This window comes from Eubalaena glacialis, chromosome 13 (genome assembly GCF_028564815.1).
Source record: "Eubalaena glacialis isolate mEubGla1 chromosome 13, mEubGla1.1.hap2.+ XY, whole genome shotgun sequence".
Lineage (NCBI taxonomy): Eukaryota > Metazoa > Chordata > Mammalia > Artiodactyla > Balaenidae > Eubalaena > Eubalaena glacialis.
In genome coordinates this window covers 78,034,001-78,059,620 of record NC_083728.1, presented here as the reverse complement: position 1 = coordinate 78,059,620, position 25,620 = coordinate 78,034,001, and the positions used below count along the sequence as shown (strand labels likewise).

The window sequence follows — 25,620 nt, the reverse complement described above, 5'->3', positions numbered from 1 at the left end:
AGTCATGGAGATCTGTGCCTAGTGGTCCATTGGGAGGGAAATGAGAAATCCAGAGTCTTCTTTTGGAAAGGAAGTGCTAGATATGCTCAGAAAGGGAGCTTATTCTCCAAACTGATTGCAAAGGCATAGCTAAGGTGTGCCTATCTTCTTCTGATGAAGGCTGAAGCAGGTCTTCATACCATATTTGGATAGCATGAGCGGCATTGGAAAGACCTTGGTGAAGGAGGACAGCAGACACTGGGGTTCATCCAACCTGATGGCTGCACACTGTGGCTTGCACACATACATTGTTTGGCACACAAAATATTTCCCCCGAAAAAGAAAAGAAAAATTGGGAGATTTCAATTTTTAAAAATCCAAACTTCTGGCTTCTTCTTTTTTTGTTGTTTTAAATCAAGATCTCTGGCAACACTGGGACACATCCCTGCCAGGCATTAGTTGGTTGGAGCTGAGAAGCAGGCACCCCTTTTAGATAGGGCACATGCTCTCCAGTTTCACGGTGCCTCTTTGTTTCACCCTATTTTATTACCCGTCTCATGCAGGAATTTGAGTATGGGATCCTTCCTCTAATCCAGCCCCTCCTTTTACAGATTCAGACTGGGGCCGCAGAAGTCCAATCACTTGCCCTCGTCAGTAGAGCTAATAAGAGACAAAGGCAGAGCTAGAGTTCTTGTCTCCCGGGACAGACTCTCTATTCTTTCTGCTACCGTGCAGGCCTTTGTGAAGGAAAACTGCCCCTGTGGGATATCTGTCGGGGAGATGTCGTTGAGCTGGGCTTCATCATAACGAATGTCTCTTGCTGTTCCAGCTACTCTCTCTTAACATGCCTTAAGTGAGGAATGTGGCCTCTTTGTATCAGTGGAGTCTGGTAACACCTGAACCTCAAAGTGGGATTACTTTGCAGTGAACACTGGGGTACTGCCTAAGGGTACTCTCAAGAGCTAAAAACTCCTCACCTAATTTATCAACAAGTTTATGAGTGTTTAGTAAATATAATTAGGTGGTTTACTCTCCCTCTTTTCCCTAACTTTAGGGGTATCAAATAATTTTTACTTACCAGGAAATTTTACTTACCAGGGAATTTTACTTACCAGGGAATTCCCTGGTGGTCCAGTGGTTAGGACTCCGTGCTCTCACTGCCAAGGGCCCGGGTTCAATCCCTGGCTGGGGAACTAAGATCCCACAAACTGAGTGTCCAAAAAAAAATTTTTTTTTAAAAATTTCAAATTTACAGGTAAGTTGAAAGGCTACTACATAGAACTATAGTATGACATTTACCAAGATTCACAAACAACTAATATTTTGCCAATTTGTTTCATCATTTTCTCTGTGGGTGTATAAAGAATATATATAACTTGAACTATTTAATAGGAGGTTGCATATATCATGTTCCTTTGCCCCATAATACTTTGGTGTATAATTACTAAGAATATACTCCTACACATCTACAGAGTTAGCACATTCAAGAAATTTATCATGGATGTAATACTTCATAGTCTATATTCCAAATTCATCAATTTTCCCCACAATGTCTTTTATAGCAATTTTGTTCTGGATTTAGGCCAGGATCAAGTATTTCATCTAGTTGTTAGTTACTTTAGCCTCCTTTAATCTGGAACAGTTCCTCAACCTTTCTTTGCCTTTCATGCCATGGACATTTTTGAAAAATATAGTCATTTCTACGTTTCTTCTTTTTAGCAGTGTATGCATTATTTATTTATTAGTTATTTTTTTAATTTTACTTTTGGCTGCATTGGATCTTCATTGCTGCAAGCGGGCTTTCTCTAGCTGCAGCGAGCGGGGGCTACTCTTTGTTGCGGAGTGTGGGCTCTAGGGCACACGGGCTTCAGTAGCTGTGGCACGCAGGCTCAGTAGTTGTGGCTAGCGGGCTCTAGAGCGCAGGCTTAGTAATTGTGTTGCACGGGCTTAGTTGGTCCATGGCATGTGGGCTCTTCCCAGACCACGGATCGAACCCATGTCCCCTGCAATGGCAGGTGGATTCTTAACCACTGCGCCACCAGGGAAGTCCTGCATGTATGTTTATATCTGTTAACAGTATGGATGCATGGTTCTTTTATTCAATGAGCTATAATCACTCACTATCCTTATTTGTTTCGATGCTCAAATTGTGCCAGATTTGGCCTTCTTAAGATGGCTCCTGTGGCTCTTTGATGCGCTTATAAATGTTTTTAGTACTTATTTTCTGGCACAACAAAATGTTCCAAGCTCATCTGGTACCTTCCTTGCGCCTGTCCAGGCTGGAGTCAGCCATTTCTTCAAGGAGCCCTGGTTTCTTTCAGTGGAATATTTAGTAAACAAGATCTGGGAACTTGTGTAAATGTCAGTCTGTCTATCCATCTAATTTTTTCCCATAAATTTTATACTGATGCTTCCCATTCCAATCCCCAGTTTTTGCTCACTTCTCTCACTCCACATTTGCTTCTCCCTACTTCCTCAGTGAGAACGCTCCCAACCAGTCTGCATATTTACTCATGTGCTCAATCCTACCATGCACCCAAAATAATTTCCGAATTGCCATGCCCTTACCACTAAAGCAAACTGACTTAAGAAGAATTCAAGGTTTGCAGATATTTTTTTCTTTAGCAGAAGGTGCTTAAAAGTTACTTGAATTAGTTCTATTTTTTTGCCTTTCAGGGTATTTTTTTAAATAAATTTATTTGTTTTTTATTTTTGGCTGTGTTGGCTCTTCGTTGTTGCACCTGGGCTTTCTCTAGTTGCGGCGAGCAGGGGCTACTTTTCGTTGGTGGTGCGCAGGCTTCTCATTGTCGTGGCTTCTTGTTGCGGAGCATGGGCTCTAGGCGCGCGGGCTTCAGTAGTTGTGGCATGCGGGCTTCAGTAGTTGTGGCTCACGGGCTCTATAGCGCAGGCTCAGTAGTTGTGGCGCACGGGTTTAGGTGCTCCGCAGCATGTGGGATCTTCCTGGACCAGGGCACGAACCCATGTCCCCTGCATTGGCAGGCGGATTCTTAACCACTGCGCCACCAGGGAAGCCCAAGGGTGTTATTTTTACTTATCTAAAATAGTGTTGGGTTCATTTATTTATATCTGTATTCAGATTTTAGGTACTCTGTTTCTGTTGATTTAATTTTTTTAATATGTTGACCATTATTTGAAAAGCCAAAACTATATGAAAAGGCTCAAAGAAGTGTCTCCCTTTCCCCATTCAGGGGACTGTTGTTTCCCTCAACAAGAGGGATGTAACCCAACAACCAAGGAACCCTCATCTTCTCCCACCCCTCATGGGTGCCCAATTTTTTAAAATATTTATTTATTTATTTATTTTTGGCTGTGTTGTGTCTTCGTTTCTGTGCGAGGGCTTTCTCTAGTTGTGGCAAGCGGGGGCCACTCTTCATCGCAGTGCACAGGCCTCTCACTATCGCGGCCTCTCTCGTTGCGGAGCATGGGCTCCAGACGCGCAGGCTCAGTAGTTGTGGCTCACGGGCCTAGTTGCTCCGCGGCATGTGGGATCTTCCCAGACCAGGGCTCGAACCCGTGTCCCCTGCATTGGCAGGCAGATTCTCAACCACTGCGCCACCAGGGAAGCCCCATGGGTGCCCAATTTTATTAGTTTTTGGTTTACCCTTCTTGCGTTTTTCTTTGGAAGAATTTGCAGATATATTTGTTTTCTTATTTCCCCTTCTTCCTTGCACACAGGAAGCATAGTTAATACTCTTTGCTTTCTTCACTTAACAGTATACCCTGAAGATCACTCCAGAGCAAATCACAGGATATAATCTCTAAATTGCAGGTAATAAGACATTTCATTCATTTATCAATTTATTGAATGACTGTGTGCCAGCCACTGAGCTAGACAGGAAGGATAGAGAAATGAGTAAAATACAGTCCCTGACCTTAATGACCTTAGGCTCCAATGGAAAGGGGAGCCAAAAAAAAAAAAAAAAATCAGTGTTCTGGGAGCCTGGAGGAGGGAGTCAATAACAAGATGTTCGAAAGAACTGACACCTGAGCTTGAAGAATGAGCAGTAGGTGAAGAAACAGCACATGTAAAGGCAGAGTTGAATAAGGGCAAGGCATGTTGCGGAAATGGGAGTTTAACAGGCTGAGACATAACAGAGTGTGGGAGCAGAATGTGGGTGGGGAGACAGGAGTGCCCATAACGAGGCCGGGGAGGTGGCATAATGCCAGGAAAGAGCTAGACAGTTATTCAGACATCCAGGAGACATGGTCCTCAAAATACCTCTTGGATCCATCCACTTCATAGGTATTTAATTGACTGCCTGCATTGTGCCAGGTATCGCAGAAGGAGCAGCAAGAATAAGATCCCAGCCGTTAGGGAGCTGATACCCAGCAGGAAAACAGAATGAAAGGGAGCTCACAGAATACAGTGGAGAAAATTGCTGGCCAAACACAGAGGGAGGGAACCTAACACTCTAAAAAGCTAGGAGTGAGGTGGGGTGAAGGAATAGTTCCCAAAGAGTAAGGTAGACTTTTAGCTAAGTGTGTGCATGTTCAGGGGAGAGTTGGGAGCTGGAGGAGTTCCAGTGCTAATGCCTGAGTGAAGAGAGAATGAGATGTTGAAAGTTTCGCCAGGATTAAGACCATAGACCCATCTCTTCTCCACTCCATTATCCACTTTGCAAAGAAAGAGTAGTCCTTTAAAAATGCAAATCTGTTCTCTTCATTTTCTGTAAAAGGCTCCCCACTGCTTTGAGGATGATGTCCACGTCTCTCTTTTAAAAATAAATAATTAGTTAATTTTTGGGGCTGTGTTGGGTCTTCGTTGCTGTGCGCAGGCTTTCTCTAGTTGCTCTAGTTGCGGCGAGCAGGGCCTACGCTTCGTTGCGGTGCACAGGCTTCTCATTGTGGTGGCTTCTCTTGTTGTGGAGCTCGAGCTCTAGGTGCGTGGGCTTCAGTAGTTGTGGCATGCGGGCTCAGTAGTTGTGGTGCACAGGCTTAGTTGCTCTGTGGCATGTGGGATCTTCCCGGACCAGGGCTCAAACCCGTGTCCCCTGAATTGGCAGGTGGATTCTTAACCACTGTGCCACCAGGGAAGTGCCTTTTATTTATTTTTTTAAATATTTATTTATTTGGCTGCACCAGGTATTTGTTGTGGACCACGGATCTTCGTCGCCACGTGCAGGATCTTCGTTGTGGCATGCAGGATCTTAAGTTGTGGCATGTGGGGTCTAGTTCCCTGACCAGGGATCGAACCCAGGCCCCCTGCATTGGGAGCGCGGAGTCTTAGCCACTAGACCACCAGGGAAGTCCCTCCACATCTCTTTTAAACTCTGGTCCCAGGTTACTTACCTTTCCAGTTTTTGTGTGTTTTTTTTTTTTTTTTGATTCCTCCCTCTTATTTTATACTCGACATAATGAAGTTTTCTTACCTTGTCATATCCTATTTCCCCTGCCTAGAAATCCATCACCCAAAGCTGAATTAGGTGTACTATCATAGTGCCCTGTGCTTCACCTAATAGATCTCATCTAATTCTCTGAATCTACCATTAGTTTGAACTCCTTGAGAGCAAGAAGTGGTTTAATTAGTTACATCCAAAGCACCTAGCCTAATGTCCTAATGCCCAACTAATTTGAATGAATGAAGGCTGCCTTCATTGCCGAGTTGGGTGGAGGATTTTGAACTAGACCCTAGGAACTATGGCCTTCAGTCTCTTTGTTACTACAGTTTAAGGGTTCATCCTAGGGCATGGAGAAACCATTAGGTTGAAAATCATTAAAATAACTTAGAATTAGGCATAGATTTATCCCCAAAGATCAGCATGCTCAAACTGATAACTTTAATGCCTATCAGTCTTTTATGTAAAGCAGATAAGGTCCCCATGCAACCTACCACAAGCCTAGGATAAGTCCCTGGTCTAGTCGCGGGATTTCTTTTTGCACTCAAGACTCCGCCCATGGGCCCCCAAATGGCGGAAGAACTGCAGTCTACGTCGTGACTTCTCACACGACTGCGGAGGTATCCCGACGCTACGCCGGCGGCCTAGGCGGGGCGGCCGGCTCTTCCTTCCTCTCTGCTTCTTCGGCTCCACCCCCAGCGCTTCACACGCTCATTGTGAAGCGACAGCGGCCGGCAGCCTTCCGGGCTGCTTGAGATCTAGAGACCATAAGTCCTTGGCGCGCGTGAGCGCCCGCGCTGCTCTTTCCCAACTCCAAAGGCGAGGGGCGCGAGATTCACCTTTTTTTATTCTCGCCTCTCCCGCCCGGAGCTGAACGCCCCGGTGCGCGCGGACAGCTCGCGCCGCCGCTCCCTCCTCCCCCCCTCCCCCTTCGGGAGCTCCCGCCCGGGCGCTCTTCCCCCTCCCCTTTCCCCGGCGACGCGCACGCGCGCCAAGCCGGCTCGCGCCCTCTCGCTTTCCTCCGGCCCACGAGACCCCCTCCCCTTCCGCCTCGCGGCGCTTCCTCGCGCCGCGGTCTTCTCTCTCCACCCCCGACACCGCGGGGCTTGCCCCCGCCCGCCAACGGCGGGTCCCCAGCTTCCCAGTCCCCGTCGTTTCCCGCGCTCTCCGGCGGGGGCCCAGCCCCGGCTTCCTCTCTCCCTCCCTTCCCCCTAATTCCCCTTCCGGACGCTGCCATCATGTTGAAGCCTCAGCCGCCACAACAGACCTCCCAGCCCCAGCAGCCGCCCCCCACGCAACAGGCCGTGGCACGCCGGCCTCCCGGGGGCACCAGCCCTCCCAACGGCGGCCTCCCGGGGCCCCTGGCCTCCACCTCGGCTCCCCCAGGGCCTCCCGCCGCTGCTTCCCCCTGCTTGGGGCCTGCAGCCGCTGCCGGGAGCGGGCTCCGCCGGGGAGCTGAGGGCATCTTGGCGCCGCCGCCGCCGCAGCAGCAACATCAGGAGAGGCCAGGGGCAGCGGCCATCGGCAGCGCCAGGTGAGGATGGGTGGGTTTCCGGGCGCTGGAGCCGAGGTGGCTGAGACACCGCGCGAGGCGGACTTCCAGCCTGGCCACCTTTGAGGGGCGCCAGGGGGAGTGGGGAAACCCCGTGAAGCTGGGGTTGGGCCCCTCAGGTCCAAACAGGTCGGAGGAAAAGGGTCCCCGGATGGCCACCGGGGCATTTAGGGGCCGTGTTCAGCTCTGCGAGCCTAGTCAGGGCTCGGGACCTGGGCTTTAAGGGCAGGCAGGGCGCATCCCGCCAGCGGCGTCGGAACGAGGAGTTTTGGGGGGGGGGGTGAAGAGGTGATCGGGGTCCCCGGCTCCATTACCACGAAGGGTCTGGCGGTCCCCGGCTTCAGCCAATGGGGAGTCAGCTGCGGGAAGGGGTTCCTGGCCGTAGCCAATGGAGGGGGGCGCGCGGCCCACAGTTTGGCCAATGGGGAGGGAGGGACTTGGGAGCGAGTTGCCACCTCCCCCTTCCCAGTCTGGCCAGTAGGAGGGGAGCAGGGTGGGCGGGGGGACGGAAGGAGGGACGAAGCTGGGAGGACTGCGGGTCGGGAACCTCCAGCGCGCGCGCGCGCGCTCTTCCCCTACGTGTGCGCGGATGCTCTGTCTTATGACCCGGCCATTCTCCAGCCCCGGGTAACATATAGGGCAGCTGCTGGGAGTGTGCGTGGACGGGTTTGCCTGGTGTTCTTGGATGAGTGGTGGACACCCCACTCGGTTTCTTCTGTGTGTGGGTGTATGGAATTGAGAGTGGAGGTACACGCAGGCGCAGTGGGTTCTGATCGCGGGAGGGGGTGGTTAGAAGAGGCCCGTGGGCTTTAGTGCGCAGGCGCAGACCGGGCGAGGCTTCCCGGTGGATAGGTTTTGCGGCTGCGCTGTCCCCCAGCCCCGCCAACGGCCCCCCTGATCGCCTTCTTCAACCGCTGGTTACATCACCCAGCGAGGAGCAGGGTTACCGGGCGATAGGTGACTCCTTCCAGAGTGGGTAACAGGCTGAATGAGTAAAGAAGTCTAGAAGGGTGGATTGTAGCGGGAGTACCCCCACCCTCCAGGGTTTAGGACGTAAAAATGATGGTCTTTTCTGTTTCGGAGGTAATATGCCTGAGCTAGGTAGTTCCAAATCTACACTCTCTGAGTTTCCACCTTTACATCGGGGATGGGTTATTTGTTGTCGAATATTGTAGCATTTGTCTTTTGGAAGCATGCAGCCCTGGCCCTCTTGCAGAAAGTGAAACGGTTGTATTGAATTGGCTCTTAAAGCAGTTGACAGCCGTTGATGATTGACTGGCATTTGGAGAAAATGGCTTTTAATGCCTGTTTTTCTTCCTCTATAAAGTGAGAATTTGAAAATCTTGTTGATTAATTGGTTTGTAGCCTAAATGATCATCTTCACATGGTATCTGGCTCTAGCATACCAAGTTCTTTGAAGTCAGTTGTATAAGAGGGATTGAACATATTTAAAAAACTAGTTTCTCATTTCTTACAGGGGACAAAGCACAGGAAAGGGACCCCCACAGTCACCGGTGAGTGCCTTTTCCCCCCTGCCTAAGGTATAGAGACCTAAAAGATGTATATATGGGTATATAGGGCAGATTAGGTGCAGAAATAGTCAGATGGGTTCAGAAGCGCAAGGGGCTCAGCACATACAAGGTGGGTGTGAGTTGAATGTGGACATTTTGAAGGAAGGTGAGATGGTGACTGGCTGTTCCTTTATTTGTCCCTCTCCTGTGTTACTGACAGGTGTTTGAGGGTGTCTACAACAATTCCAGAATGCTGCATTTCCTTACAGCTGTTGTGGTAAGTGGGTACCTAACCCCTAGGTTGAGAAATGTAATGCATCCTTTTGCTAGAGGCACTCTTCTTTTTTTCTCTCCCGCTTTTTCAGGGCTCCACTTGTGATGTAAAGGTAAAGAATGGTACCACCTATGAAGGTATCTTCAAGACGCTGAGCTCAAAGGTCAGTGTATTCAGATTAGCTTAGCTTTGGAGTTACATGGGAGGAAGAGGGGGAAAATGAAATAGGCTCATTGCAGATACAAATTGAGTGGTGTTGGTCAACATTGTGGCTGTACTCATTTTTGTAGGCCTGTGCCGGAATAGTGCTGCATGCACTTAAAAGATATGGGTTTGAGATTTGAGGGCTCAGGACTTTGACGTTAAAATGCTCAACTTTAAAGATGTGAATTTTTAAGTTTGGGACTTTGGCTAAGTCCTGTGGCTGGTGTTGAGAAGACAGTGCACGTTAGAATGTGGTGTTGGGGAAAGTTTAGAAAGGGTAAAACAAAAGTAGTCATATTTTTGTCTTCACATTTCTTGATACTGACCCTTGGGTGTTGGGAAATGGGACTTTTGTAGTTTGAACTGGCAGTAGACGCTGTGCACCGGAAAGCATCGGAGCCAGCAGGTGGCCCTCGTCGGGAAGACATTGTGGACACCATGGTGTTTAAACCAAGTGATGTCATGCTTGTTCACTTCCGAAATGTTGACTTCAATTATGCTACTAAAGGTATTTTTTTGGGCCAGGGTGTTATGTCAGACCCACTTCTTGAGTAGAGGGCAGAGAACGTGATGACTTGTTTCTCCTCCTCCCTCCCCCTCTTTACCATCTTCCTTTATTTCTGAGGAAGATAGCTAGATTTTTCTTCTTCAGAGTATGTCTTAATGTCTAAGATACAGTGGAATGAATTCCAGCCTGTGTTGTGGTTCTTGATACTTTCCTTGCTTTGTTTTCAACTCCTTGCTCCTTTTGAACTCTTAGAATGAGGCTTTTTATGCTGCACCCCACCCCTTGCCCCCACCCCCCAAACTCTGACACACAGAAACTTTTCTTTACTCCCGTGGTGGGAGGGGTGTTGGAAAGAAGGCTTTGAAATATCACCTGACTCCTGATCTTCAATCTGCCCTCACAGACAAGTTCACTGATTCAGCCATTGCCATGAACTCGAAGGTGAATGGGGAGCACAAAGAGAAGGTGCTTCAGCGCTGGGAGGGGGGCGACAGCAACAGCGATGACTACGACCTGGAGTCTGACATGGTACAGTCTCCTTCCCCGAGAACCTGAGAGCTGGGGAGCTCTGCTGCCAGAGTGTGGGTTGTTGACACGACATAATTCTTGGAACCAAGAGTTGCTGGGGTGGGCGGGGGGATCTCTTTTACTATTGCTTGTTGATGGCAGTTAGATTCCAATGGAAAGGTACAGAAAATAACAAAACAAAAATACCTGTTCTTCCATCATCTGTGATTGACAGCTGTTAACCTTTGCTTCAAATCAGTTTTTTATCCAGCCTGAAAAAAAAAAAAAGATATAGATGAGATTGAGTACTGTGTAGGCCCATTTTCCTTTCTCAAAACAACTACCGTGACCATTTAAAGTTGCTCATTAGTGAGTGCATTGTTATTTCACTGCATTAATTTGTCTAAAATTTACTTTTCCTGCTTATAGATTTTGAATTTTTCATGTTGGTCTGTGGATCTAGTCATTGCTCTTAACTGTTGTGTATTGTCCTATTTATATACATGTACATGTATGTATACACAACAAATTGTATTTATCCCTTTCCTTACTGATTGGTGTTTCTTTGGCCGTTATTTTGGTATTAAAAATAGCGCCTTAGTGAATTTTTAGAACATGTATCCCCATGTACATATGCCAGAATTTCCCTGGGATATAAACCTGGAAATGGATGTTAGGTCTTAAAGACTTCTCTTTTGCTAGGTATTGCCGGTTTGTACTACAGTCCGTAGTACTAGTTGACATTCCCACCAACTGTGTTCCTTTTTTCACTCTTGATTTGGTCAGATTTTTAATCTTTCAACCTGATGGAGGACAAAGACAGGTTATTGTTGCTTTCCTTCCTGGGTTTTAAAACGTTCTCCCTTTTCCTTTAGTCCAATGGATGGGACCCCAATGAAATGTTCAAGTTCAATGAGGAGAACTATGGCATAAAGACTACCTACGACAGCAGTCTCTCTTCTTACACGTGAGTGTCTTTTGGTACTTCTTATGTGGTACAGCTTGAGGTGTGGGGTCATCAACAGAAGGCGGGTGGGTCTGTAGGTGGAACATAGCTTTTGTACGTGCTTTTCTGGGTGCTGGGTTGCCCTCTCCCCACTCCTGATCTGCCTTGTGAACTGCTCCCGCAAAGGTTTTCTCTTTTCTCTTAACCTTGATTCCATGAGTAGAATTAACTGCTTTCTTGTCCATACTTTTTCTCTAAAACCTTAACAGATTTATATATGTGTCTAAGTGCCCCTCAGATTCAGAGATAGGCCTTGCTGCTCTGCCTGGGACCCTCCTAGATGCCAGTTCAATACATGCTGAGTTGTTGAAGGGTTTAAACACCTACATATCTGAGCTGGTGATAGGACTGATAGAAATGTCTTCCCTTTTTCCCCTCTTGTCCCACGGCACTGGGATTGTCGTGGTCCTCTCAGGGTGCCCTTAGAGAAGGACAACTCAGAAGAATTTCGTCAGCGGGAGCTGCGTGCAGCCCAGTTGGCTCGAGAGATTGAATCGAGCCCCCAGTACCGCCTGCGGATCGCCATGGAGAACGATGACGGGCGCACTGAGGAGGAGAAGCACAGTGCAGTTCAGCGACAGGGTTCAGGGCGAGAGAGCCCCAGCTTGGCATCTAGGTGATTGCTAGGGGTGGCTGGTCCATGTGGGGCTCACCGTTTGGGCCAGGGCTTGAGCCAAGAGCTCGGTATACTCTTGTTGAAGCCTCACAGCCATATAGGTTAATACACAGTTATTCCCAGTTCTTAGGTTTAGGAGACTGAAGTCTAGAATCATTAGGTAATTTGCCCAAGGTAACAAGGCTAAAGCTTACGGATTAAGGACAGGTTTTTTTCAGCTTTTTGATACATGTTCTTTTTTCCTCTGCATATTCATTCATATGTTTTTCTACTCTTTCCTTTATGAAAATGAAACCAAAGTGTATAGTGTCTTATAAAAGCTGCACCTTAAACCACAGTGTGATACTACCTTTCTTGTAGGTCAGGAGGGTTAGGACTGTGGAGTACTGGCTGCTTTGTTCTGGTCAGGGGTTGATGCAACATAAGGGCATAATCCTGGAGCCACAGAACACATAACCAGGACAGTTCGTCAAGTGAAAGAGTGCAGACAGCCAAAGCCAGGCATAGTTGTGTGTGTGTGTTGAGGCAGGAGGTGGACTTCAGGAAGAGGGCTTCATCTTTGTAAAATGTGTTTTGTGGCTACTTAATGTTATTTGAACTCTCTCCCCAGGGAGGGAAAGTATATCCCTCTACCCCAACGAGTTCGGGAAGGTCCCCGGGGAGGAGTTCGATGCAGTAGTTCTCGGGGTGGCCGGCCTGGCCTTAGCTCTTTGCCACCTCGTGGCCCTCACCATCTTGACAATAGCAGCCCTGGCCCAGGTTCTGAGACACGCGGTATCAATGGAGGTGAGTTATGAAGCAGACTTGTTGGGGGCAGGGAACAGGAAGGTAAGGAGGTGGGGAAGACAATTAAAAGGATTTAGATGGGTTAGAAGGAAGGTGTGTTGATGGTAATGTAATAGCAGGAACTCTGCCTCTTTTTTCCCATCTTTAAAAAAAAAAAAAAAAATTAGGCCCTTCCCGCATGTCCCCTAAGGCACAGCGGCCTCTGAGAGGTGCCAAGACTCTGTCTTCCCCCAGCAGCAGGCCTTCTGGAGAAGCTTCTGTTCCACCTCCTCCTGCAGGTAAGATTCCAGTGGTGTTACATGAAGAAATGGATAGAAATTTGTGAAGGGATGTAAATGTGTCAGAATGCTGGGATGGGAGACAGTTTCAAGATATGATAAGAGGTGTTTTGGAGGCTTGGATTTATGCTTTTTAGGAAATAATTTTTCAGTTTCCCTCGTGCAGAAATCCCACTGTGGCAATCCATGGGTTGTGTCTGGCCGGCAGATGTCTTTTGTTTAAATTAGTTGCCAACATTTTAAGACAGGAGAAAACATAGAAAATTTCTAACTTCTTTTGAAATACAGAAAGTTCTGCCAACACTGAACCTGTCTTGCTGCATAGCTCTGGTTGGCTGGAACTGAGTCATGCCTGTCCCTTTCAGCATTCCAGTCTTTCATGGTACCCATGAAGCCATTTTACCTGCTTACCTTACCTGCCTTGCCCTTCTAAGTATTTAGGTTTGTGACCTTGTGGATAAACTTTTCTTGGTGTTTCTGGTGAGTCTCCGGTACCCATTGCTCATTGACCAGCAGTGACTATCACATCGCTCTCCCTTTTCTTTCAGTAGGCCGGATGTACCCCCCACGCTCTCCCAAGTCAGCTGCCCCTGCCCCAATCTCAGCTTCCTGTCCTGAGCCTCCCATCGGCTCAGCAGTACCGACCTCTTCAGCTTCCATCCCCGTGACATCATCAGTTGGGGATCCTGGAGTAGGCTCCATTTCCCCAGCTTCTCCAAAGATCTCACTGGCACCCACAGATGGTAAGAGCCACCTGCCTGAGGGCTGTGGACAGTGGGAAGTGTGGTTCTGGACAGAAGGGCCTTCATGCATCTCTCCTTTCTTGTTCAGTAAAAGAACTCCCAGCCAAGGAACCTGGGAGAACGCTGGAGTCCCAGGAGCTGTCCCGCATAGCAGGGAAAGGTGAGGATTTTTTTTTTTTTTTTTTTTTTTTTCTGCCAGAGTCTAATACCCCTTGGATTAGGACAGCCTTTCAGTTAGGAAAGTTGTTGGAATTCAGACAATGTGTATCAGCCTTTTGATCCTAACTTAAAGGGTTCTAAAGAGCTCTTCTTTTTTTCCGTGGTTTCTTTGTCCTTTGGGATGCTGTGTAGCCACCTTCGAGAAAAGAAATGTATATTTTTTCCTTTTTTGGTATTTCTCATAGTCCCTGGTCTTCAGAACGAGCAGAAACGCTTTCAACTGGAAGAACTGAGAAAATTTGGGGCCCAGTTTAAGGTGAGAAAAGTGTGGGAATGAGCTAGGATGTTAGGATGGAGGTGAAGGGGGTTTATGGAATAGGCACTGGGTGGCACCAAGAGGTGACAGCAAGCAAAGATGAAGGAAGGAAGGTGGGCTTGGGGTCTGGACTGGACAGTACTCTGTATGTTGTGTATGTGTTTCTCTCCTTCCAGCTTCAGCCCAGTAGCTCCCCTGAGACCAGCCTGGATCCTTTTCCTCCCCGGATCCTAAAGGAGGAGGCCAAAGGGAAGGAGAAGGAGGTTGATAGTCTTTTGGCTTCAGAGCCCATGGGGTCCCCTGTTTCCTCCAAGACAGAATCCATATCGGATAAGGAGGACAAACCACCCCTGCCACCAGCAGGAGGCACCGAAGGGCCGGATCAGCCCCCACCGCCTTGCCCAAGCCAAACCAGTAGCCCCCCAGTGGGCCTCATCAAGGGAGATGACAAGGATGAGGGCCCTGTTGCTGAGTGAGTGGGGTGGGGAGCTGGGTGGGTATCGGGTGATGAGGGGCAAGCTGTGAGGATTTACTTTATTTTTCTCTCATAGACAAGTGAAGAAGTCAACATTGAACCCTAATGCCAAGGAGTTCAATCCCACTAAGCCCCTGCTGTCTGTGGTGAGATGGGATGGGGGAATGTGGGCTTTGGACTTGGGAGCAGGGTGTTAGAGCACTGGAGGGGGAGCACCTGACTGTCAGGCAGCGAGAGGTGACAGAGTCTGGTAGTCAGGAGCACGGGCCCACTGACTCGGCTTGATCCTCTGTACCTGCAAGCTTTGTGATCTTAGACAAGCCACTTAACCTCTCTGTCTCAGTTTCCTCTCCTGTAATTTGAGAAAGCTCATCTCATAGGGTTTGACGTGAGGCTTAACCAAGATAAAGCATAGGATGTGTTTGGCGCACAGCACTCCGTGGATGCTGTTGATTTGGGGTGGGGGGGGGTGGTACAAAAGTCATTAAGATATCTTATACGTGTCCTGCTTTGTCTCTCACAGAATAAATCCACCAGTACTCCAACTTCTCCTGGGCCCCGGACTCATTCAACTCCCTCCATCCCGGTGCTGACAGCAGGCCAGAGTGGGCTATATAGCCCCCAGTACATTTCCTACATACCTCAGATCCACATGGGACCAGCTGTTCAGGTGAGAGAAGAGACTGGGTGGCCCAGGGTAAGAGGTTTGGCTGGGCTACCTGAGGGACCGAGTTACACCTGTTCTGAGCATTTATAAGCAAGGCGTTCAGTCTCACCTGCGTTCTTGTCCCTAGGCACCTCAGATGTATCCATATCCTGTGTCCAACTCAGTGCCTGGACAACAGGGCAAGTACCGGGGAGCAAAAGGTGAGCAGGGTCAGGAGGGGCAGTCGGTGGCACTGCCTAGTGCCTGCTGGCAGATGGAGCTTGAGCTCTGCACTATTTTCCCCCCATCGGCAGGCTCCCTGCCCCCCCAGCGCTCGGACCAACACCAGCCAGCCTCAGCCCCTCCGATGATGCAGGCCGCCGCCGCTGCTGGCCCCCCTCTGGTGGCTGCCACACCTTATTCTTCCTACATCCCCTACAATCCACAGCAGTTCCCAGGCCAGCCCGCCATGATGCAGCCCATGGCCCACTACCCCTCGCAGGTGACTGAGGCGCGGGAGGAGAGAGGGGTGCAGAGCCCCCGCTTCTTAGAAAGCCCGTCTTCTCCACCTCCCAGACTCCGGGAGCTGGCGAGGGAGGCAGGCAGAGTTCTGGGTGGTGGTGTCCCACTTGGGCTTCAGTCCTGGCTCTGGTAAGACCTGTGCAAGGCAGTGGATCCCTGGGCCTTAGTAGTGCTACACTTTATATGGAAAAAAACTTAGTAGGGTTATTGTGAACGGGAAGCAGGGTGGTCGTGACGAGACCAGGGTAGCGCTGTGCCCAGGGTGCTCGGCAGCAGGCTCTGCCTCCCGAGCCCTCCACCGTGCCGACCGCTCCTCTCCTTGCTCCTCCAGCCGGTGTTTGCCCCCATGCTTCAAAGCAACCCACGCATGCTGACGTCGGGGAGCCATCCCCAGGCCATTGTGTCATCCTCCACCCCTCAGTACCCTTCTGCAGAGCAGCCCACCCCCCAAGCCCTTTATGGTGAGTTCTGTACCCTCCCCCCTCCAGGCTGTGCTCCTCTGTCCCCTCCAGTGTGCTCAGCCCTGATTCTCTTCCCCTTTCCTGCTGTAGCCACTGTTCACCAGTCCTATCCACACCATGCCACGCAGCTCCATGCCCACCAGCCGCAGCCGGCCACCACGCCTACTGGGAGCCAGCCGCAGTCCCAGCATGCAGCCCCCAGTCCCGTCCAGGTGCCTGCCATGGGGGATCCAAGTGGGCGGGGCAGGAATGGGTGGCTGCAAGAGAGGGATAGGCTAGGGGTCATTCTCCAGCGGGGAGGGAGGACCAGGGGTCAGCAAGTGGTAAGCCGGGGGACCAGAGGAGGAAGTGGTACTCACCCTCCATCTCCCCTTGACAGCACCAGGCGGGGCAGGCCCCACACCTGGGCAGTGGACAGCCACAGCAGAACCTGTACCACCCAGGGGCCCTGACAGGCACGCCGCCTTCTCTGCCGCCGGGACCTTCTGCGCAGTCCCCTCAGAGCAGCTTCCCCCAGCCAGCCGCTGTGTATGCTATCCATGCCCACCAGCAGCTGCCCCACGGCTTCACCAACATGGCCCATGTTACCCAGGTAAGAGCCCACGTGACCTGCTTTGCCACGAGGACCTGAACCCTCGGTGCACCTTTCCCTTCAGGCTCCTGACACTGAAATTTTCAGAGCCCGTGTCTGAAAGGTGCTCCCAGCTGCTTTTTGTTCTCTGCAGGCCCATGTCCAAACTGGAATCACAGCAGCCCCGCCCCCTCACCCTGGGGCTCCCCACCCGCCCCAGGTGATGCTGCTGCACCCACCCCAGAGCCATGGGGGCCCCCCCCAAGGCGCGGTGCCCCAGAGTGGGGTGCCTGCACTCTCAGCTTCCACACCCTCACCCTATCCCTACATCGGACACCCCCAAGGTGAGCAGCCTGGCCAGGCGCCTGGATTTCCAGGAGGAGCCGATGACAGGATTCGTGAGTTCTCGTTAGCTGGGGGAATTTGGCATGGAAGAGCTGATGGGCTGCAGGTGGGGCAGGATGCACGGGTTCTGGGTGGGGAGTGAGGGGTCTTGGAGGCAGGGCTGTCCCACAGGGCGCCTGCCGACCTGCACCTGTCTGTGAAGTATGTAGGGTGGGCAGAAGCCACAGTCGCCGCCGCCAGGGGCTTGCTCCTGGCTCTGTCCTTTGCTTCCCTCCGTCCTCGCTCAGTTGTGATCCAGCAGCCCCCCTCCCCACTGCCTCCCCAGCTCTCAGTGACCCCGACTGTCTCCTGACTTAGCCGAGGTAAGGTCAGCGCAGCAGACAGGGCCAGGCTGGGGTGTGGGGGGCTGAGCTGGGCACATGAGGAAGGGCTCTGGCTCACTGGGAAACGGCGATTGATCTGTGCTTCTGACAGCCCCATGAGACACCTTGAGGAGGCGCTTCTACCAGCACTGCCCCACACCCCGCACTGGACGGCACTGGATGCAGGGACAGCTGCTTGGGTTCTAATGCTCCTGCTCTCTTCTCTTTCCCCTCCAACCAGTTCAATCTCATCCCTCCCAGCAGCTCCCCTTCCACCCCCCGGGGAACTGAAGATTGTCCTGGCCGCGACCTGAGACCTCCATGAGTGGAGGGAAGAGTGACCTATGTCTCTTCCCCCAGCAGCTCGGACCAGTCCCAGCCCCCCAGTCCCCCTTTCCCCCCGGGGGCGGGGGGAGCTGGGGAATTCCTGCCAAGCACCTTGAATGGGAAGGGCCTCAAAGTGGGCAGGGCCGGGGTCCAGCGGGGGTGGGGGGTTCCTGCTCTGCCCCTGCCCATCCCCACCCCATCTTGCCCTTCCATCCTCTCATCTATCCCCCCCGCTGGAGACGAAGATCTTTTATTTTCTATTATTTATAACCTCAGACTTGGGCCCCCCGTTCTTTCTTCCCCATTAACTTGAATGACCTGCGTGACAGACACAGATGCCCCACAAGGATGGTTGGACAAGGACTTTTACTTTTTATTACATAAAAATATTTAAAAAAAATTAAAAAAAATAAAATTTTAAACTAACTTAACCTGCTTATAGTTTCCTCTTTGGAGAATAGTGAGATCGCAGCTCAGTTTTACGTGGTTTCCGACGTGGGGCAGTGTAGCAGTACAGCCCAAAGATGCCTTTCTGGCTCTGTAAGTGCTACACAGGTCACCCAGTCTCTGTGGCTGTTTTCTCCTCTCAAAGTTGGCCTCAGGTATGGTTTGAGGTTTTCATTTCTAATGTAAGTACTTCATGAGTTATGTCTACCTCTTTACACTGAAAAGTACATTAGTGTTTTGGGCCACTGGAAATAAGAGCCCGACTGGTACACAGCTGAGAGGTCTTGGGTGTGGGTGAGAGCTGTAAGATGAAGCTGCTGGTGAAAGTGGGGAGAGGGCTGAACTGAGCCAGGCTGAGGGGAGTAGGAGCTAAATTAGGAAGAGAGGAGGCAAGTATGGGATGGAGAAATAACAGGCTTCAGAAGAGGGGGTTTTTTCAGAGGCGGTTTGGAATTCTTACTATAGGACCTGGCCTTGGTTTCTTGTCTATAAAGTGAAGATTTCACCCTTAGAGGATAGAGGATGGGACTGGTGTTCAGTTATAGGCAGAGAAAATTGGCTGAGACCAGGGCAGGAAGAATGAAGTTAGATATTGGGGGAGAATTCCCAGGTGTGAGTATCTGAAACCTGGTATTTGGCAGGCATGGCACTGGGGAAGACAGGCGAGGTGTTTAAAGAGGCGAGTAGAAAGGGGTTATCTGTAGCAGCTAACTGGCTGTTAAAAACAGGCGGGTCTGGGGTTCCAAGTGACTGGAGCTGTCTTAGGGGCCATCCTTTGGGGTTGGGAGGCAATCCACGATGGAAGAAACAGGAGCAGGAAAGCCTTCAATTGGGCTCCTGATGTTTGCGGTGCAGATGGAGACAGGTTTCTGTAGTCCTGGGAGAGGTGTAATTGCAGGCGTTCCTGAGTAGCCCTTTCGATGATAATTTATTCCTAAGAGCAGAAGTCTTGAAGTTGGAAGGGAACTAAGCCTCCCCCCGCCCCGTCAGGAATCCTCCTGTGAAACCCTTCAGCCTCACCTTGGACACTGAAGAGGGTAAAACAAGTAACCTCGCTTTACTGTTGGACAGTACTTTTCATGAAGTTCCTTTGTCCTCTCAAGTTTGCCTCGTTCTGGAATCACGGATCAGGCTGAGTTTCTCAAAACAGCTCCCACGTTCGGCCCAAGACCCTTCTATGAGCTGCTTGTGAACAGGTTGTCGGTCCTGAATATACTCATTTGTCAGGATCCAAGTTTGAAAGGGTGCCCATTAATCCCTGCTGAATGTTACCTTTTTTGTTGGGGGTCAGCATCTGACCGGTAATTTCAAGTTTTTATAAGTCGCAGCATTTTTTTGTTTCTTTTGGGCTGTGCCATGCAGCTTGTGGGATCTTAGTTCCCCGACCAGGGATTGAACCCTGGCCCTGGGCAGTGAAAGCACACAGTCCTAACCACTGGACTGCAAGGGAATTCCCCCAAATCTCAGCATTTTACTCCCTGTGTGTTTGATAAACAGACCTTGTTAATGTTAAATCTAAGTAAATGTTGAAAATGAAACTTTCATGCTACAATTTCTCACTCCTGTTTGGAATTAGTGATATGGTGGTGATAACCCATCAAGCAAATTATGTATTTACCAAGTACATTTTATGTGCTGGGTAAGATACAGAGGTAAGATACAGTTCCCAGTATCAAGCTTAAATAAAGGTAGCTAGACATTAACAGCCTAGTAACTACTCAGAGGAAACCAGGTGGGTTTGGCGCCTGAACTGGGCCCAAGCTATAACCACTTTCCCAGTATCTCCCAGTAGGATATCCAAAATATAGCCTATTACATGTAGCATTTTGTTAGGCAATCATACAAAGCTCACTAGAATAGCTTTCAATCCTAATTTAGCTTCTCTGCCTTTCTCAAGTTGTCACAGCAGTGGTGACAGCTTTAAGACAGGAGCTTTTCCACCCTGTACCATAGATGAACTCTTGAGGCTAGAGATGTGAACTCAGTTCAAACGGCTCAGGGATCTCTCCCAAGCTATGTGTCCAGCTCCATTTTTATATTCCTCATCCTCTCCAGTGTGTACAAAGGACATAAGGCACACAAGCTAGCTTTCTATTCACAAAACAGTTTATTGACCTACCTCACCTGGCCGGCCACGTGGCCCTCTGGCCAGGGGAAGTGTCAGTCTAGCTGCAACTCAGCTGGGCTGCAGCCTCTGCCCTGAGAAGGGGGCACGAGAGGCAGGAGAGAACACTGGCCAGCACAGCCATGAACACAAGAGAGCCCCAGCAGAGGTCCAGACTCAGCTCCACTTGATGTTCTTGTCCTCCTCGGTCATGGCTGGTGTGTCAGTGACGAGGCCGGTGCCGATGGTCCGGTTGCCATCTCGCAGGGTGAAACGCTGGCCTTTTTCTAAGATCATTGGCTGCCTCAGGATTAGGGTGAGCTGCAGGTCCTCCCCGGGCATGGCAAGCTCCTGGAGGGCAGAGACAAGGACCACTCATGTTCTTCAGGGAGCTTCCATTCCCTATTTGTTTGCTACCAAGGAGGTTTTAACCTCCTTGGGAAAATGAAGCAGGGTGATGATTCCTTCTGGGGATACCTTCATCCCAGCTGTTAGGCACATGCAAACAGCATACGCAAAGGCAGGAAAGGACTGGTAATTAGTGTTTCTAACATTTTTCTTGAGAAAAAAATGTTTAGGGAATTTTGGGTTATACAAGTTTCTTAGTTACAGGGCTTCTCTGAGCCCTTATGTAAAATACACTGGAACTCTCAACCACAGGAACTCTTTTCTGGGAAATCTTTGTGGGTAAATGCTACCAAAGCTAAGGAATACTGGATGAGGACTCATTCCCCCTAAATCCACTGATCCAGGCCCTTCCGTCACCAGTTCCACCTGCATCATCAGCCAGCTTCTCTTTACGTGGTAAAAGTCCCCCACACTGTCATATACATCGTACCTTCCCTGGAGGCAGGACAGTCCGACAGGCCATGTCCCAAGTCAGGGAGAACATGACAGGCATGAAGTGGGATACAAAGGGCTTGTGGCGGCCACCCTCCTCCTTACTGAGGATGTACACCTGTGAGAGAAAACGAGGGTGGAGCTGGGCGTGGCTGGAAGCACCGAGCCTCTCCACGGTGCCTGCCCACCATCACAGGGAGCCCTCACCTGTGCCTCCACCTTCTGGTGGGGCTGGATGGAACCTGGCTTGGCCATGACCAGGCCACGCCTCAGGTCCTCCCGCTTCAAGCCACGGACCAGGGCCCCAAGGTTGTCGCCTGCCTCTGCCCTCTCCAGGCTCTTGTGGAACATCTCAATGCCTAGGAGAGAGGAGAGAGGAGGGAGAAGGGTGTGAGGCAGAGGGAAGGCACGAGGGGTCTGCGAGGGGAGGGGTCATCCTGGAGCCCCTGGGTCCCAAGGCTTCTTTCTGTACCTGTCACCACACTGCGAATATTCTTGCTATGTCCCAGGAATTCACACTCATCTCCCCTCTTCAAAATGCCACGCTCTAGTGTGCCTGTCACCACCGTGCCCCGGCCTGGGAGAAACAGGACAGGATATCAAGAACTCCGGGTGAAGCTTCTGTGAGGGGGAGGGAGTGCAAATAAGCAGAGTCCTCACCGGGGATAGAGTACACTGACTCTATAGGCAGCAGGAAAGGCTTCTCCAGGTCCCGGGTGGGCACTGTGATGTAAGTGTCCACAGCATCCAGCAGCTTCTGTACAGACTTCAAGCCTAGCTCAGGGTCACGTTGCTATGAGCGGGAGGTGACAGGACTCTGAAACTTCCATTCTGCTCCTCTTACTTGCCAAGAGCCAGTCCCCAGACTCAGAGCAGAGCTCTGATGCCCATCCAGCCCCATCCCCAGCCAGCAGCAGCTCCTGCCCGACCCCGCCTTCACCTCAAGGGCGCAGAGGGCAGAGCCAACGATGATCGGAGTCTCCTCCCCTTTGTAGCCAAATTCAGTGAGCAGTTCCCTGATCTCCAGCTCAACCAGCTCCACCATCTCAGAGTCCTGCACAGCATCCGCCTTGTTCACATACACCACCACACGCTCTACTCCAATCTGTAGGTGGGGAAAAACATAGAGATGGTGTCCTGAGTGGCCCAACGCCGCTCCCCCCTTCCTCCTTCCACCCGTACCCAGGCTCTGGGTACCTGTTTGGCCAGTAATAAGTGTTCTCGGGTCTGGGGCATGGGGCCATCGTTGGCTGCCACCACCAGGATGCAGCCATCGAGGGGGGCTGTGCCTGTGATCATATTCTGGGGAGGGAGAGGAGAGGAGAGGAAACACTCAGTGTAGGTCAATGACCTCCTCAGCTCCCCAGCCACCTCCTTACCACCTGCTGTGACTGGCCAGGCCCACAGATCCATGATCTCAAAACCATACATCTCAAGTATCTTAACCTCCTCCCCACAAGCCTAACATTTTTCCCGAGGGAGGGCAGTTCCAGGCCCTGTCCCCAGCAGCTCTCACCTTAACGTAGTCTGCATGACCGGGACAGTCAGTGTGGGCGTAGTGGCGGGCAGTGGTGCTGTACTCCACATGGGCGGCATTGATTGTGATACCTCGGGCTCGCTCCTCCGGGGCGTTGTCAATCTCCTCGTATTTCTTAAACTTGGCCCCACCTCCCTCGGCTAAAACTAACGGAAGGAAGAGAACACACGTTTCAGCTAAAGTTCCAGAGATAGAGGAGGGGCTCAGGCCACACCCCTGGGCCCCTCCTACCTAAACAAAGGACAGTCTGGGAGAAGTAAGCTTCCGAGACGCCCTCCTTCAACTCCTGGAGCAGAGGTGACTTCAGGTCAGAAAGAAAGGTTATAGGGTCTCAAGGGCCATCCCTGTGACTTCTCTAGGGTAACACCTCTGCTTACAGGGCACTCCCCAGGGCTGGAGGGAGGCCATTCGGGGTCCCCCAATTTATGCATCACAAACTTCTTCATGTCTACGGGAAATCTGTCTCCTGCATCTTGCAACCTACTGTCCGCCCGAGTTCTGGCGCCTGGGGTCACACTGAACACCTCTAGCAGCCTCTCCGCGGGCCCCACCTCCCTGGCTCCAGGTCCCCCCAGCAGAGCTGGCGCTGCCGGAAGCCTCCACCCCAACCCTGCTTACTTTTCGTTATGGCCGCGGTCAGTGTGGTCTTGCCGTGGTCTACATGGCCAATGGTACCCACGTTTACATGGGGCTTGTCGCGCACATAGATCTTCTTGGCCTCCACAGCCAGGCCGCGGCACAAGCGGGGCAATGCCGGGGCCTTCAGCGGCCGCAAAAGACCCTTCAGCAGTGGGGTCGGGCCGGCGCCGAGACCTGCCGGGGCAGAGGCTTGGAGTCAGGGCGCGGGTCTGAGCCCAGCCGCTCCCGAAGACCCCACGTGAAACCGGGCCGCAATCGCCCTCCCCGCCCCCTCACCGCTGAAGAGGGGCGTCGCGCGCAGCAGGGTCGAGGCCGCCATTGTCGTCGTACTGGTGCCCGGACTGGTGTGTACCGGGCCCGGACTAGCGTGTACCGAGCACTGGCGGCGGCGCGTGCAGTAAGCAAAGGGCAACTGTGGATGGAAGTCGCTTCCGGCGGAAGTGAGGGCCGAGAGGGCAAGTCTGGGAGCTTCTAGCCCCCAATCTCTATGTCCCTGTCAACTTCCGGGCGCGGGACGTAAGACGTCCAGGAAGGTGCTGATGGCTGTCGGCTGGGTGAGGGTAGAGAAGGTTTCCAAGGCGCCTTTGGGCCTCGCGGGCTCAGGGCCCACGCAGTTCTCTCTGGTGGCGCCGGGGGGCGATGTGGAGCGTCCCACAGCGCACCTACGCCCCGGAGGCTCATGGGCGTTGTAGTTCCCAGGGCGGCGAGCTGTGCTGGCACTTAGCGTGGGAGGGTGAGGCACGGTCCCGTCCTCCTTGAGGCAGAAGCGGCTGTCCCGGCGTGGATGACTCCGGAACGTCCTGGCCCCGAACCCCCTGGAGTGCGACCTACTGCGCGGGTCTGGCGACAGATCTGGCGGCCGTGTGTCGCAGCTGGAGGTAGGACCAGGCCCTGCGGCCTGGCTGAGGAAGACCGTCCTGGGAATCTTTCGGGGGTGGGGCTCTAGTATGACCCATCTCTCCGCTGAGCCTTTGTTTTCTTATCTGTAAAATGGGAATAGTAGTATTTACTTCATAGGGAGATGCTGACGTCTGGCTCTGAGAGGAAGTGAGCTGGGCAAGAGACAGAAAAGGGCTCCAGAAGCCTCCAGGTCCCACAGTCTTTGACCCTCAAATACCCTCGCTCCTGGCTCACAGCCTGCGGCGACAAAGTTTGCCGTCCACCCTTGTGGACCATCAGCAGCCCAGAGAGTAATTCTCTCGATCGTCGTTCCACCCACCCAATTTTACAGATGACCAGGTGAGGGACAAACTTCTAGTGCCTTTAAGGGCAGCCTGAGTCTTTCTTGTTCCCGCTGTGTCCCTGGCTCCTACCACAGGGCGGGGCACTCAGTGAATACTCAATAAATGTCTGTTGACTGAATGAATGAGTGCAAGGATGACCTTTAACTTTCACATCCATCATCTCATCACCCTGGGATGATAATAGCAGCTGCTTAACCTTGATTAATGTTTCTGAAACTCATCAGAGCCTAAGACTCAATTGACGGTGTCTGTTTCAAATAGATTCCTTAATTCCTCCCTTGGAGATTATGATTCAGTAGTGTCTGGGCATAGGCAAGGAAACTGTATTTATTTTTAACACACACAAACACCCTTCTTAAGCTCAGAGGAGTTTGGGAAACTCAGAATTAGAGACTTTTATGGATCAGACGTTGTGGAAATGCTTCATATTGGTTCACATTCAATGCTCCCAGTGTTATCGTCTGTAATAGGAGCCATTATTTACCTCATTTTAGCAATGAGAAAACTGAGCATAGGGAGATCAAGGAGCCCAACACGGCTAACCTCCAAAAGAGTGTGCACTTAGCCACTGCACTGTACTATAATTTAACTGTCATTTTACAATGAGAAACTTGCTAAGACTTCTGTCCTCCTGGCCCTCCAAACCCATCAGCTCTGTTTACGAAGGGTTGGTACAGTATAAAAGGGTTCTCTTTGTCCCCAGCCTGTACCTCAGTCACTCCTGGGAATTTCCTAAGACACTATTGGCCACCACCAGGATGTGAGATTTTGGGGGCTGGTACTTGAACTGATGCTTATTATTTTAGTGGTGCTATATTTATTTTAATGTGTATTAGTTTGACAGAAAGACTGGCATTGTAAATATTGAGTTGAAAAAATGAATCAATTTGAAAAACAATACTTGGTAGATAAAATGGGTGGTATGAATATATGGCAAATTTGGGGAGAGGTGAACTTGAATGACTGAAATTTGCAAAACACAGTGCTCGGAAAAGAGTCCAAAGGGAGAGAGTTTCTTCTAGAGCTGTTGCGTGTAGCATTCTCTGTAATAGTCAGGAGTCTTGATTTACAGATAACAGAATTTACAGGGGCTGGTTTGAGAAGAGAGGGATTTGTTTAAAAGTGGTAGGCAGCTTGGGACTTCCCTGGTGATCCAGTGGTTAAGACTCTGCCTTCCAGTGCAGGGGACGTGGGTTCAATCCCTTGTCAGGGAACTAATATCACACATGCTACGGGGCATCTAAGCCCGCGTGCCACAACTACTGAGCCCACGCACCACAACTAGAGAGAAGCCCGCGTGCCGC

General features: G+C 51.0%; 2 protein-coding genes across 14 annotated transcripts; one reads left to right on the top strand and one right to left on the bottom strand.

Annotated features, from left to right (window-relative positions):
- The first annotated feature begins 6,379 nt into the window (after positions 1-6,379).
- Positions 6,380-17,936, top strand: ATXN2L (ataxin 2 like). Of its 12 annotated transcripts, none has more exons than XM_061209394.1 (24): positions 6,380-6,870; positions 8,366-8,402; positions 8,620-8,676; positions 8,765-8,836; positions 9,235-9,385; positions 9,789-9,913; positions 10,768-10,859; positions 11,314-11,514; positions 12,125-12,300; positions 12,468-12,578; positions 13,127-13,321; positions 13,410-13,481; positions 13,726-13,796; positions 13,973-14,268; positions 14,348-14,417; positions 14,795-14,941; positions 15,066-15,138; positions 15,232-15,419; positions 15,771-15,900; positions 15,991-16,112; positions 16,280-16,492; positions 16,626-16,815; positions 17,142-17,178; positions 17,291-17,936. In XM_061209394.1, the coding sequence occupies exons 1-23, from the start codon at positions 6,575-6,577 to the stop codon at positions 17,171-17,173; spliced, it is 3,117 nt and encodes a 1,038-aa protein (XP_061065377.1). In that variant the 5' UTR covers positions 6,380-6,574; the 3' UTR covers positions 17,174-17,178; positions 17,291-17,936. The 12 variants fall into 12 exon arrangements, 10 of the variants coding, with proteins under 10 accessions (XP_061065377.1, XP_061065378.1, XP_061065375.1 ...); XM_061209395.1 differs by having other exon boundaries at positions 17,420-17,504; XR_009703392.1 differs by having other exon boundaries at positions 16,626-17,178.
- Positions 17,937-20,040: 2,104 nt separating this feature from the next.
- TUFM (Tu translation elongation factor, mitochondrial) lies at positions 20,041-23,509 on the bottom strand. Of its 2 annotated transcripts, XM_061208242.1 has the most exons (10): positions 23,349-23,509; positions 23,052-23,246; positions 22,413-22,579; positions 22,094-22,198; positions 21,837-22,001; positions 21,557-21,689; positions 21,369-21,473; positions 21,104-21,255; positions 20,895-21,014; positions 20,041-20,407 (listed from the first exon to the last, which is right to left on the bottom strand). In XM_061208242.1, the coding sequence occupies exons 1-10, from the start codon at positions 23,389-23,391 to the stop codon at positions 20,234-20,236; spliced, it is 1,359 nt and encodes a 452-aa protein (XP_061064225.1). In that variant the 5' UTR covers positions 23,392-23,509; the 3' UTR covers positions 20,041-20,233. The 2 variants fall into 2 exon arrangements, with proteins under 2 accessions (XP_061064225.1, XP_061064224.1); XM_061208241.1 differs by lacking the exon at positions 22,094-22,198 and having other exon boundaries at positions 23,349-23,507.
- Between the last annotated feature and the right edge of the window lie 2,111 nt (positions 23,510-25,620).